This window comes from Fragaria vesca, linkage group LG1, assembly GCF_000184155.1.
Source record: "Fragaria vesca subsp. vesca linkage group LG1, FraVesHawaii_1.0, whole genome shotgun sequence".
NCBI classification, from domain to species: Eukaryota; Viridiplantae; Streptophyta; class Magnoliopsida; order Rosales; family Rosaceae; genus Fragaria; species Fragaria vesca.
The window spans coordinates 6,293,766-6,308,412 of NC_020491.1; the positions used below are offsets into that span (position 1 = coordinate 6,293,766).

General features: G+C 37.2%; 3 protein-coding genes across 3 annotated transcripts; all 3 read right to left on the reverse strand.

Annotated features, from left to right (window-relative positions):
* Positions 1-605: 605 nt before the first annotated feature.
* On the reverse strand, positions 606-5,308 carry LOC101304042. The gene is made up of 5 exons (XM_004288910.1): positions 5,249-5,308; positions 4,639-5,106; positions 3,238-4,074; positions 2,895-3,008; positions 606-2,339 (listed from the first exon to the last, which is right to left on the reverse strand). Exons 2-5 carry the CDS (start codon positions 5,053-5,055, stop codon positions 894-896), a joined length of 2,814 nt encoding a protein of 937 aa, XP_004288958.1. The 5' UTR covers positions 5,056-5,106; positions 5,249-5,308; the 3' UTR covers positions 606-893.
* On the reverse strand, positions 5,279-7,479 carry LOC101304331 (probable disease resistance protein At4g27220-like). Its single transcript, XM_004288911.1, has 2 exons — positions 6,399-7,479; positions 5,279-5,599 (listed from the first exon to the last, which is right to left on the reverse strand). Exons 1-2 carry the CDS (start codon positions 7,392-7,394, stop codon positions 5,279-5,281), a joined length of 1,317 nt encoding a protein of 438 aa, XP_004288959.1. The 5' UTR covers positions 7,395-7,479.
* Positions 7,480-7,998: 519 nt separating this feature from the next.
* Positions 7,999-11,501, reverse strand: LOC101302389 (probable disease resistance protein At1g61190-like). The gene is made up of 4 exons (XM_004287526.1): positions 11,014-11,501; positions 10,717-10,899; positions 10,416-10,635; positions 7,999-8,806 (listed from the first exon to the last, which is right to left on the reverse strand). The coding sequence occupies exon 4, from the start codon at positions 8,796-8,798 to the stop codon at positions 8,010-8,012; it is 789 nt and encodes a 262-aa protein (XP_004287574.1). The 5' UTR covers positions 8,799-8,806; positions 10,416-10,635; positions 10,717-10,899; positions 11,014-11,501; the 3' UTR covers positions 7,999-8,009.
* Between the last annotated feature and the right edge of the window lie 3,146 nt (positions 11,502-14,647).

Below are 14,647 nucleotides of genomic sequence, written 5' to 3' on the forward strand. Positions count from 1 at the left end.
GACAGGACTGAATGGGAAGATGAGCTTCTGCACCCAGAGTCAAGGTTGTTTTGGTCAGTTTGATCGGAACAAGACACAGGGTAATCTCAGGCATCTTGGTTGCCTTTTTCTAATTTAGCAGCTGTCTACAAGGTACAATTACATCTTTCACTACTGTAAGCAATAGAAGTTTGTATGTTTTCAGGTAAAAGCTACGTTTTGTTTGCAATACATAAGGTTTTGGTGACTGATAATCGTCATAGTGTGATTTCAGCTGGGATAAATTTTGTAACCAGTAAAGTAAAGGGTGCTCAGTAAACAGCTATCCCATACCAATGATTCACTTCCATCTTAAAGTTGAGTCTTTGGGGATTTCTTACTGTCATTTTCTTGGATCTTCTTTGAATGTATGGTGTAGAAGACCTAACTTTTTTCCTGCCATGTTATATTGGAAACAGGTGGTCGTCCACTGTGGAAAACTGGAATCATCCTCCTGTCACATTTGGAGTCAATCTTAGGTATTGGCTTTACTTACAAATATTGTATGCATTGGAGTATTCGTGTTAGAGCCACTATGTACAGTTAGCAGTTTGGAGCCATATTTTCAGGTTAATTGCAAAATGCTTTTGAAGTACCTCCCCAAATGAGTCTATCAGGGACCCCTTGTCACAGGGAACAGAATGCTTATGATTTTATTAACAGTCTCCATAGAGAATGGGAAGATTCTACTCACCATTACACCAAATATATTGAACAGTAGACATTTGGTTAGAATGTATAGGAAATAGGAATACATATACAATCTGGCTCAACACACCAACAATATCAATGGAATGTCTAGCTCCGTCACAATGCAAGGATTAAGGTTTAATTCTATCCTGATAAATATATGCTCCTAAATGCAAAACTGAAGCCTACAATAGTTGGCGGAGATGAGTAAAGATGGCAGTACATAAGCTGTCACTCACAGCTCGAGTCCTAAGAAACTCCTCACTCGTTGAATCCACAGAGAGTTGGTTGAGTTGTCGTTCCTCAACTAGCTGATCCAACTCATCCAAGGACGCTTCAAAACCAGAATACCTCTTTTCGCCAATGGCGATCTCTGCCCGGAGTAAAATTGCTTGCGCCTCAAGCTTCTTGATTTGCTCTTCCACAGCCAGCAGCTCCACCTTCTGCTCCTGGACCTTCTGGATGTTTTCTTCAGCTAAGGAACCTTCAGAGAGGAGAATGTGCCTCCTTTCATCCAACTCAAAGCCCTGAGCTATAAGACCAGCCAATTTTTGGCGTAGTGATTCCTCCTTGTCCAGAACCAGTGGTAACTTTGATAGCTCTTGAACAACGAGATCAGCAATCCATTTGGTAGTAGACAGTTGGAGAGTGGGCAGCACTGCCAGGAGCTGTTGTCTGGTTTGGGGGTCTCTCAAATCAGCAGAAGAAATAAGAGCTTTGAGCTTGGTCTTCTCCTCCTCAAATTGGCCCATATTGCTAGCAGCCTTCTTCGCAGACAGATCTTGAAGTTTCTCTCCCAAGGAACGTTGTGCTCGTGATGACTTTGGAGAACTTGAAGAGGGCAGTGCAGGAATGATAAGAGTTGGAGTTATTCTAGCAACAGCTGAAGGCTCTGGTGCATTGGAAGTCTGATGAGCATCAGGCCTAGCTGCTTCAGCCACAGGCTCTAGGTTCAGGCCTGAGAATGCTTGTTCCCCTTCTTCAGTATGAGGAACTTCGATGACAGGAGGAGGCTCAATGACTGGGAACACAGGAGTTCTGACTTTGCCTACTGGTATGATGGCCAGATTTTCTTGCACTGGTGCTATAAACTCTTGATCAATTGCAGTGGTCTCAAAGGGCCGGACCTGTTCCTGAGAGGTCAGGTAATGGAAAGGGTTGATTACGTGGCACAGTGGCAGTGAAGTACATATACTTCCTGGTGTCAAATGTGGTAAAGATATCAAGTAGATACATATCCAGAGAGAACATGTGAATAACAAAACTATCAAGGACAGTTTCTCCCCAGATGACTTCAGAGAACTTTGAGGGGCCTGTGCACGAATTGTAGGTGTCAAAATTCCCTTAGCAGCAGCTGAAGGCTCCAAGGGATCACTTCGTTCCTTAACATGCTGCTCTGGTGCATTAAGAGTCTGATGAACATCAGGCCTTGCTTCTTCGGCTAGAGGCTCAATATCTAAGAATACTTGTTCGACAGCTTCAGTACGAGTTACTTCGGCGACTAGAGTATGCTCAACAACTGGAAACACAGGAGTTGTGACTTCGCCTACTGGTAAGATGGCCAGATTTTCTCCCACTGGTGCTATGACCCCCTGATCAGTTGCAGTGATTTCAAGGGGCTGAACATGTTCCTGAGAGGGCAAATAATGTTATTGTAAGAACATTCAATTACAAAGTAGAAGCAATGCCAGCTGACTATTACTTTACATAATGGAAGTGTATTACGTGGCACCGACGTACAAATAGTACTTCCATAGTTCAATCACTTCCATCAGTTCCATGTCTCGAATGTGGTAAAGATATCAAATAGACACATAATTCAAATATAAAAAAAGGGAACTAAAAAGGTTTATGGTTCTACTTATCTAATACGATTGTACTGTGACTATCTATACATATACATACTTGTCATATCGTCAATTTATTATGTGTAATGGAAACCTAAGAGATCGAAGATTAGAAAAGATGTTTGGTGAATAAAATGTTACCGATTCATCAAAATTCATATCAATTAGCATCGTCAATTTATGTATAGTGAAATTAAGCTATATATATATATATATATTCATCTTACTTGGGCTGCAATTATACACATACGGAACTGATATAAAGTGTGTGTAGCATATTGATTCTCTATATAACGGAAACCTAAGAATAGAAAAGTTGTTTAGTGAATGAAAAGTTACCGATCCATCGTAATTTTCGTCTTCCTTTTGGTTTGTGATATGTGTAGTTTCATCACTTTGATCACCATCAACACCAGCATCTATGTCAACATTCTCCTTTGTTACTTGTACCGTCTATAAAGACATTTGAAATGCATTAGGGAAAAAGAGAAAAGAATTATGAAATCAGCCAGACCAGGAAAAAATTTGAAATTAGGTTGCTATATCTAACATATGGACTCTAGATAGAACTAATATGGACGGTGTAACATCTTGATTGTCTCTCTATAGTGGGCATACTCAAGGTATTGGCAACAAGAAACAAAAGATGTCTAATCAATAACTGTCATGAACAAAAATTTACCTTTTCACCTTCATCAAGATCAACGCCTGTTTCACCATCATCTGCATCAACGTATGTTTCACCATCATCAGCATCAACATCTGTGTCAACCTCTTCGTTGGTTACATGTAGCGTCTCATCGTTACCAAAGATCTTTAGTTTGAGGCGTTTGCTAATCAATAACTGGTTCAAAGATGGGAATTTGACAATGCAATCTCCAGAGCAAAAGCCTCGCAATCTTGGTAGTTTAGAGAGTTCCAAATACTCCAACCGACTGAATACAATCTCATTTCCTAAATTATCATCGTCTTCTCTGCTTCCCACTATTTCTACCAGTCTTCCACAGTTCTCAACTGATAGGAGTATGAGTTGCTTGAGACTTTTAGCTGTGGAGTAAGTTATCAAGTATTCCAACCCCGAACAGCCATTTACTTGCAAGCTTGTTAGATTCTTGAAGGATATTGCGGATGATCTTAGATTCTGTAAGCTGTCACAACAATATATCCCTAGAAATTGTAGGTTTGGAAAATTTTGACCTGCCATTTGGGAGTTATCTTCCCCTAGATGCATCAGGCGGGACATGCCATAAAGCCATAATTCACTTAAATGAGAGAGGGCCCCAACTGCATGTATATCCCCACTTCTGCTTTTCCGATGGGAAGATATTTCACTAGAAGGAGGAGCACTCGTTTCACCATATTTTTCGAGACCAGGGAATTTCTCAAGTATAGCAGCCGACTCATTGTTACTCTTTCTGACCTGGAAATATTCTAGTTTGCTGAAGTAATTTATTGGAAAGGGGCCATCCCAAATCTCCATGCCAGAAATGGCCACATTTTTCAAGTTTGGGAATGAATCCTGTAGTTTTATTGTTAGTGAATGTTAAACAACATAAAGAGTATATTATAAACATAGATCTGAAATTGATAAAAAGGCATAAACTCGTTGAATATATAACTCAAGTTCTACATATCAGCACACAAAATTTTCTACTAAAAAAAATCAACAATCTCACATGTACTGCGTTGTCGAAGTATATCAGAAATGAAATAAAGTAAGTCAATGAGATCTTTCCAGTTGCTTGTTTGATTAAAAATTGTTTCATAATCATCACAATTGTATATATTCAGAAAAACAAAAAAACATCACAATTGTACAATTGAATTTCAGAGTTGGTCGTGTGATTTTTCCGGTTCATTTTTCTCAAAACTGTTCCTAAACTGAAAGAGAAACTTCGCAAGAAAAATAAGATAATTAAACCCCGGAGGGGTGGGGACTAGGGAGGCATACCATCACACAATAAAACTTCCTATCCTTACTACAAGTAAAACTTGAAAAATTATTTTAGCAACTTTAGTTACCAACTAACTGTTGGTGTACCAAATTTTTGAAGCCAAAAAGGAAATATGAAGATGAGTTTACCTTCTCAATAATAAAGAGAGCTTGGTTAGTTGGAGCAGGATACGTCGATTCATAGTTTCTCTCAAGTCTTGAACATTCTTGGGCCAAAAATGCTATTTTAGAGCAATCATATACCCACAAACCTTCAAGTGACGGCCAACACGAAGCATGCATTCCGGGATAGAAACAGTTAAGATTGGGCAAATCCTTAAATATGACAGAGTTTAGTTTTGAGAGCACAAACTCATATGTCGTTTGTACTCCATCTTCAATGATTTCCTCCACTCCGCAGTCGACCACATATAAATGCATTAGCTGCTGAAGATTTCTCACCATTGAGGATGGAAAGACACTTTTCAAACTCTGACAGCAAGAAATCTTTAAAGTCTCTATATTTTTGAAACTCTCTGGAGAAATTTGGTTGTGCCATACTGTCATTAACTTGGTCAACCCATCGATCAACAATCCTTTCAAGCTTGGAAATACTACCTGTACAAGTGTCGATCATCTTATTAATGGACATGTTTAGAAATTTTTCTTTTTGTACGTACATGTAAGATACATGATTTCGCATTAGATATAAATGATGAAAGAAACATATAGATAATACAAACAATTGCAATTCGATAACCTTTGCATCAAACAAAGCATTCTGAATGTTTTATCTACAGTCCCTTTCTTCAACTTCATTGTAGTTCTCTGGTTGCAAAATCTCCAAAGATGGATATCCAATACAACTTCTTGAGCAGAATCTTGTGAGGATTGGAAGCTCTTCTAGCTCCAGATGTTGAAGCTTAGAAAACATGTCCTTCATATGCTTTTCATCAGATTCATTTGTTGATACTATCTCTTCCATGTTTCGACATCCGGATATCCGAAGATGTGTGAGTTGTACAAGACTTCTAGCCATGGAAGATGATAATAAGAATCTCGAATCATCTAGGCCACTCACCACTAACCCTTTTAAGTTGGGAAAAACGCCCTGTATATAGCACACATCAGTTCTAATTATTAACTAATTTAGTTATAATTTCAAATGTAGACCAACAACTATATTAATTGCCTAAAATGGTGAGTTGATATTGAATTAGTTTTTAATTTAATATATGTGCCACTAAAAACACAGAAAACACAATGTTGGGATATATATATATGTGCTTAAGAGATCGAGTACATATTGTACCATGTTAAGTTGCACAAATTTGAAATTATTTTGACAGGTGTCTTTTGACTTTTACTTTTGTTGATCAAATAAAACAATCATATATAACAATTTGTCTATTATGAGTCGGACTTGCGATCTCTCACTTACAAAACAGAAACTTATGCCATTAGACTGAATTGTGGGCTAGATGTCTTTTGATCAACCAAACATAAACTTTTGATACTCAAAGAATGAAAACGGAGTGCGGAAGAATAATATTGTCTCTTTGTCCAAGATTCAAATATTTTTAGTGTAACAATAAACAACAATGAGTTTGCAAAAAGAAAGAAATCAGCTATTGCCTATGAAGCTGATCATGATGGGATCTGGCATGATCGAGCTCCCGAATGTATTATAGACCTCCTCCTTCCGGAGTGTAACCAGCCTTAGAGCTTCAGTATTAATATACTTTTGAATCCAAAAAAAAAAAATTGACAGAATAAATCTTCATAAGAAATCTACACTATATTCAAAAAATGATAATGTTTCAATACTAATGAAAGATAAAATCTATTAGACCGGACAAAAAAAAGAAAAAAGACAGATAAACACGTCAAACTAAAACTAAAAAACGTACCTTCCCATTAATGATATGTCTGAACTCAGCATTGTGGACATGGAGATGTTTCAATTGCTGAAATTCTTCACCGTCTAATTGATAAGCTGTATTATTACCAGCATCCATTCCATTCAAGTGTAACTCGTCAGTTCTCTTCAGCAACATGTTTAAACCAGATTGGTACAGTTCATTGGTGGTAGTGAGCTTGATTTTCAGTGTGTTGATGTTTACATCCGCATCAATATCCCAGTTCCATGCAGCACCAATATATATTCGGTATCGTTCCAATGCATTGGAGAACAAATTTGATGGAAGAATGTTAGCATCCAAGACATGTACATGCAAAGCACTTAGATTAGACAAGTGCTTGAGCTCTGAGAGGCTTGCATTACTTCTCTCACTATTGGTCACTCCTTCAGCCTCCCATCGGTTGAAACTACTCCCCATCCACAGTTCTTCTAGTCTTTTCAAATTTGATATAACACCAGGTGCAATTATTTCCAACTGAGTACAACCAGTCAAATCCAATGATCGTAGATGAGTCAATTGCCCTACTTCTTTGGGCAACTCTTTAAACATCGATTTTAGAAAGCTAAGTACTTCTAAGTTTCGTAGTTGGCCAATTAGAGCAATGTCTCCCAAGGTACAGCCATTAAAACACAATGTCTTCAAATTTATTAGAAACTGAAGAGATGGAGGTAGTGTCAGGATAATCAATCGACTTAAATCCAACACTCCAAGTTTTGTCGTTTCTTTAAAAAAGTTGCACGGCATTTCTAAGGAGATACCCTCAACATGTACAATTGCTCCAAGAGCAAACAACTTTAGTTCCGTGCATTGCAAAACTTCTGGAAGCTTGGGAACTCTGGGTATGTCAAGGGAGATCATACTGCACTTTTTATAGAAATCCTCATTATCTGGCCATTCTTTAAACTCATCTCCACCACTTACTACTAACACGTGTTGGTCCCTCCACAAGATACGTTTAGCAACATCATGCACAAGATCATGCATTTTGAGCCATCCAATGTCTTCACCGTCAAGCAGTAGACAAGAATCCTTAAGTTTCTCAAGCAATGAATTTATTGCATCCCATGCTTCTCCCAATGTGTTGAGGTTTTTAAACAAACCCAAACCAAGGCCATATTTGAACAGGTCAAGGATATAAATATTTTTCCAAGAATTAGCCAAAAGGCCACAGAGCAAGAACAATTGCTTAAGCTCTTCATCATTTAATTGACTATAACTCCACTCTAGAGCCAAGTATGTCTTTTCTGTGAATTCTTCTTTGTCTAACCTTTTCAATCGTGTCAACGCATCTTTCCATGCATGTAAGGTACTTCTATTTTTCAAGGCACTTGCAACACTGACAACTAAAACCGGCAAACCTCCACATTTTTTGGCTACTTTGGTTGCTACAGCATTTATGGAAGGATCTTTAACAACATCACCTGCCTTCTTCTTGAACAGACTCCAAGATTCTTCTTCCCCTAAAAGNTCAAGTGCAAACTCTTTTTTGTGTATGCATCTTACCGGATAATACTTCACGAGTTCTTGATTGTCAACATACTTTACAAGTCGTCACACCAGTAAAGTCCCACAGCCTCCAAATCAATTCCATCCCACACATCATCGAGAATTACCAGAGTCTTTTGGTCTTTTATCCCTGCTAGATAGAAGACGTGCTCTTCCAGCAACAGTCTGATTTTCAGGAAGGTCAAGACCTAACTTCTCAGCAATTTCTTGTTGAATTCTTTGGATGCTTGGATTTTGTCTTACGTCCAGGATCATAGCCACATCGTCAAATAATGTCTTGTCTCCTGTAGCTTGACGAGAAACTTCTTTGACAAGTGTGGTCTTTCCCACACCACCAAACCCGTATACTCCAATCATGTTGATATTAGGACTGTTTCTCAATTCATCCATTATCTGGTTCACCACTACAGTTCTTGAGCTGAAGGCCTCGTAATCTTTGGAGGGTACATCTTGTGGGATAATAGCATGGGCGTAAGTGCTAAAGTGTTTCTTCCCATAAAGCTCAGCAACATCATATACCAATTTTGTTGATTTTCGACTTAGCTGATGACGAACCACTAGATTAGGAAATAATCCACAAAGACACTTCATCTTTTCTTTCTGTTCTTCATTCAAGATCTTATTTACTTCTTCTGTGATCTTTTTGACATCTGTCAGCCATTTGTTGACAGGGACTTCCACTTCTCTTATGTTTCTCTCTTCTTCACCAACCCTCTGCTCCACACTCCGACTGGCAGCAACCAAGTCATTCAGTTGATCCTCTAGGCTTTTGACGTTCCGATTGTAGTAGATCAGATAACCAACTTGGCGTCCAACTGATAGAACCGTATAGTCCACAAGTTTTCCAACAAGTCCGGTACCAATATCAATAAGAAACGCCATGATTGTTACTGGAAAAAAAATGAAATAAAATTTGTTCTTTATAGGAAAGATAAAAGGCCTTAGACCACATTTGAACAAAACAAATAAGACTCTGAAAACCCACAACTCGCCACCCTAACTCCCGATATGAACGATATGAATGAGAAACGCCGACTGAGGACCTAGTACACTCCAGACCCATAAGGAGTTGACAAAGGCCCTCCGACAACTGAGGACCTAGTACACTTTAGAATTTGGATAATTTCCTTTATTTCTTTTCACAAATAAATTCAAAATTCCTAATTTAGAATGTCAAACGAGATAGGTCAGGTTAAGAAACTAACTATGACTGCTCATTTCATTAAATAGCATCTTATTTTTATCCAAACAAACCGTTGTGGCATGTATTCTTCATCATTTCATCTTATTATCATTTTCATATTTCAGGATTTGAAGGAACCATAATACATAGATTTGTAAGGATTTCCCCGTAGCTAACACAAGTAATTGATACAGATATTTACAAATGTTAATATATATAAAAATAGAGTTAAATACAAGTTTTTTTTTTTTGTGTCAAAAGGTTAAATACTAGTTACTCTATTTACTGAGTCAAGATTCGGGTCGAAACCGACTGAGTCAAGATCCAGGTAGGTATAAACTTGGCTAGGGTGGTTTCTGATTTGGTTTGCGTCAAGTTAAGTTTGTTAAGAGAGGCCCCTTGAGTTGTGGTACAAGTACTATGGTGAAAAGCTTATTTTCTTACAATGGATGTGTACAAATGGTTATCATCACCGGTTATACTATTAGAAGATTTCCCTTTAATTAATGGTCAATCATCTTGACGATAACATAAGTGAAAGATTTTTCCCTTTCCGCCGTACGATATACGAGGGATATGCTTGGCAAATCATATTGTTGTTTACTTTATTGAATTGAAAAGATTTACATCAAGTAATATGCTTGACCGAGCATACGAGGAATTGTCCAATTTACATCAAGTACAGTGCATCTTTAGATGCAGTATTGTATTCAGTCATTGCTCTACTAGGTTTTATTTCCAATATTTTATTGCCTTATATTTTCATTTTATATCTATCTTTTGTACTCTTTTTATTATTAATGGAGTTGATATTTTCTCTAAAAAAGAATTTGAGAGGTTTTTCTTTCTCTTTTGTTTCTTTTTGTAATATATGGGTCATTTGAATATATATATTTTACGTGTATATATATGTATAAATGTTTTTATTTCTTATGAGCCATGGTGATTAACTTTCATCGAGATTGTAAGTTTAGATGAGTCATTTGGCATGGTGGTTATCTTTTGGATTCATCCATATGCATAATCTCAAAGCATGGTTTTTTACAGGTTAAAATAGTATTCGGTAGAGTGCTAATATATTTCCCTGTTATTTTGATATCATTGTAAATATATAATAGAAGATATCCTTCGCTTCAATATCTTAAAAATGATTATATGATTAATAAAATAGTCCAAGGTAAATACCTTAAAAGCAGAGTAAACTGGAAGGAGTTTTTTCCTTTTTCTTTTTTAGAATAAACCGGAAGGAAATTGGATATGACCCTAAAAATAAAATAGCGAATGAAATTGAAGATTGGGATAAATGGTCGATGTACCTTGTCTCTTTGGTATATATATGACATATGAATTTTGTAGCGGATGAAATTACGAATTTACTCCATCCTTCTCCGAGTGGAACTGTTTGGTGGAATGATATATCCCTTTCTTATGCTGTTTGGTGGAATCATCTATCCCTTTTTGTGCCTCTAGCGTTCTTTTAGATCAATTGAGAGGGGGTTGTACGTTCTTCTGATTTTGTGATGTTACTCTTCTTTGCTGTATTAAGGAATAAAATAAGTAAATAAATAAATATAATACAAATAAAATAGCAGATGCACTTGAAGATTGGAATATTACCTTGTCTGTTTGGCTTATATATCACTTGTGATCAACAGCTCCAGTTTCTCTTCAAATTCGAACGTTTAATATGAGAGAGTGCAACTAAAATCCTTCTTGTAATAAAATGAGGAATTAAGTCTGGTTGCAAACTAATTGTTGTCCTCGCCTTTGATACTCCAGAGAAAGACAGCACAATACCAACTAATAAAGAGAAAGTAAAAGCAAAATGAACAATCAAATCAAGCGACAACAAAGCAGAAATCTAAAAACCCAATATTGAGAAGTACAATAAGAATTTAAGCAACAAAGAACTACCTGCTATTGACCGAAAGCAGTAGGAGAAACAAAAACAAACAGACTTTTAGGAAGAAGTTTTTCTGGGGGCTTAGATCACAGAACAAAGACTTTCATGAAAGACAGAGCAAAGTATGAGACAGTATTGCAATACAAACTCTTTTTTATCAAGAACAAGAAATGATGAGTTCTCAACTCCTGAATAATATGCTTTGCCAACTTCCAGTTGTACTAACTTATGATAAATATATGGAGCAGTCATGTACAGGAGATCCAATCCCAATAGTTGACGTCTTTTTTTATACATTATAAATGGTTACTTCTTTAATAACATATCTGAGGTCTGTCTTCAATATATTATGACCAATTGCTAGTTGCCATGTTATAAGATGCGTACCTCGACTTACTAGCTGGACAATTCAACAACCAGCTCTTGTAAGTTGCAAACTCGTCCGACCTTTAGCTAGATTGCTAGAAAGAAAGCCAGTGCACTGCATTTTGTATCTAACAAATTATTTCAGTTCATGTGGATTTGTATCTATTCATGAAAAATTAGAAATACAGAAAGAATTAGTCAATTAGATACTCAGCTTTTGAATGAGACTATATATTGCAATATAAATCTCGTCAGCTCTTCAGGATTAAAAAAGTGAGTGTTCAGCATCAAAATCACACGCTTTGAAAATCTCCACCTGGTCACTTCTGTTCACATAGGTAAGACATTTTGGCTGTTTTAGTTGACATCAACTTTTTAATATGTTTGTTCTTTCTTTTCACATGATGAGTTGATTATATGGACCAGTCATGTACAGGGGATCCCAATACACTAGCAGTTGAAGTCTTCTTTTGCAGATTATCAGATAAATACAAAACTTGAATTCATTTCATATGCTTACCAACTGGAATTTGCTGTTTACTAGCAACTAATAATCATGCTAATCGACTTTGATGTCCCTTGCAGAGCTCGTGGTTTTATAAAATACATAGCTTGACTGACTAGTAGCTAAATAAGTTGTGCAACTCCTACCATCGTACAGTCTTCAGGCCAGTTATAGCTATGCAAAAATTATGTAACTTGTAAGTTTTTTATACAATATCAGGGTACCATAAAGGCTTCCTAGTTCCTAGACCTAGAAGTTAGTCAATCGTCGTAGAAATGCTTCAACTATGCACAACACAATGTCTGACCACTTTAATAGGGTTCAAACCTAGTTGGGAAACACACCTAACTAGGTAAGTCACTTGCAGTGCTTGTAACTTAAGTAGAAAAATGATATCTAGTAAAATAAAATGAAAATTTCAAAAATCAGATCATTAAGCTGCTGCTTATAGAAATTCATAAAAAAAAAGCAAATCACATATACATCCTCCAAAAGGATTTGAAACACAAATAAATCCACTTGTTTTGTTGTTAAACAAATAAGTACAGTTTTTAACAATTAAGGACAATCTTTTCTCTATATATCATGTGTCATGATTTAATTTACCAAACTAACCCTATACTAATTAAATATACTTTTAGAAAAGAAAAGTCTCTCCTTTTGAGATTTTTCAGTAAATGAAATAAAGTAGCAGATTTTCAATAATTTAGTGTAGTAGTAGCAGGGGTTAACATAACAACAACACAGTAGCAACACACAACAACAATAACACGTAGCAGCAGCATGAATCAACAATACGCAGTAGCAACACACAACAACAACAACACATAGTAGTTGTACACAGTAACAACATGAATCAATAACACGTAGTAGCAACACACAACAACAACACGTAGTAGCTGCACATAGCAGCAGCATGAATCAACTATACGCAGTAGCAACACACAACAACAACACAAAGTAGTTGTACACAGTAGCAGCATGAATCAATAACACGTAGTAGCAGCACGAAAAGCACGCAGTAGCAGCACACAACAACAACAAGACACAACAACACCACACAGTAACAGCACATAGAAACAACATGAATCAACAACACACAGTAGAAGCACATAGCAGCAACAAGTAGTAGCAGCAGCACATAGCAGCAACAACTAGTAGCAGCACCACATAACAACAACACACAGTAGCAACACACAACAACAACACATAGTAGCAGCATGAATCAACAACACGCAGTAACAGCACACAACAACAACACAAATTAGTTGTACACACTAGCAGCATGAATCAACAACACATAGTAGCAGCAGCAGCATACAACAACAACACATAGTAGCAGCAGCAACATACAACAATAACACAGAGTAGCAGCACGAAGAGCACACATTAGCAGCACATAACAGGAACAAGCAGTAGCAGCATGAATCAACAACACGTAGTAGCAGCGCACAACAACAACACACAATAGCAGCACGAAGAGCACACAGTAGCAGCACATAGAAGGAACAAGCAGTAGCAGCACATAACAGCATATAGCAACAACAAGCAGTAGCAGCACATAACAATAACACACAGTAGCAACACACAACAACAAGACGTAATAGCAGCACATAGTAGCAGCATGAATCAACAACACGTAGTAACAGCACACAACAACAACACAAATTAGTTGTACACAGTAGCAGCATGAATCAACAACACGTAGTAACAGCACACAAAAACAACAAAACACAGTAATAATGGATAATAATGCATTATTCTCCTCCATAGCAGCCATGGCCACTCTCTTCCACCAGCTCCTCGGATTCTGATCCTATTCCTGCACAATCAACTCCATTTAATCATTCCAATTGCAAAATTTAACCAAAGAATGACCTAAAATCTAGTCTACAACACAGCCGAAACAAATTCGAGATTCTAAGCAAATCGTAATTCATCCACCTTTACATAAACAACAATCGAAAGCTCGAAACTTAAACCGAATCATGATATAAACAACAGAAAACAAAAAAACACAGATTGAGAAGCTGATCAAGTCAATGACGAGTGAAACCGAAAATGGAGGCAGTCAATTCTACACTAACAGTTAAAAACAGCCCTAAACATGCAGAAATTGAAGAAATCGATCCAAATTTACAATCAAAATCGAAAATTGAAACGCATGCGTATACCAATTGAGGCACAGAGATGAAGAAACTAGCTTAAATTCTAGCTCATTCTAATAACTTGAACAAAAATTGGATTTCGAATTTAGAGAAGAGGAAGAGAAGTATGTAGATTGCCTGGGGAAAGTGAAGTAGAAGACCCAAAGCGTCTGGGTGTGCTTCTCGATGGATCTGATGTAGGTATTGGGTCGGAGCAAGATGTGCTCTAGCTAGCTCTTCTTCTGGTACATTTCCTCGATCGTCTTGTCGTCCATTGCCGCCGCCGTGTTGGCGTTGACGCTGCTCTGCAGCAGACGCTTCTCCACCACCATGGTTTAGAGATCGAAACGATGCGTTCTGGGGTCAGAGAGGCGAGAAAGAGAAATGAAATTAAATGTTAGAGAGAGAGAGAGAGAGAGAGAGAGAGAGAGAGAGAGAGAGAGAGAGAGAGTGTGTGTGTGTGTGTGTGGCATGGTCTGTAATTTTATCGAAATTCTGAGTATCATGGTCATTATGCATTTAGAATTTAGATTAGGCTTGATGTTGTATTGTTTTGGGTTTGGGCTTCCGTCCTTATTTGTATAAATCTTTTAAAATGTGAGTTTTCTGTTGTTTTGCAACTGTTTA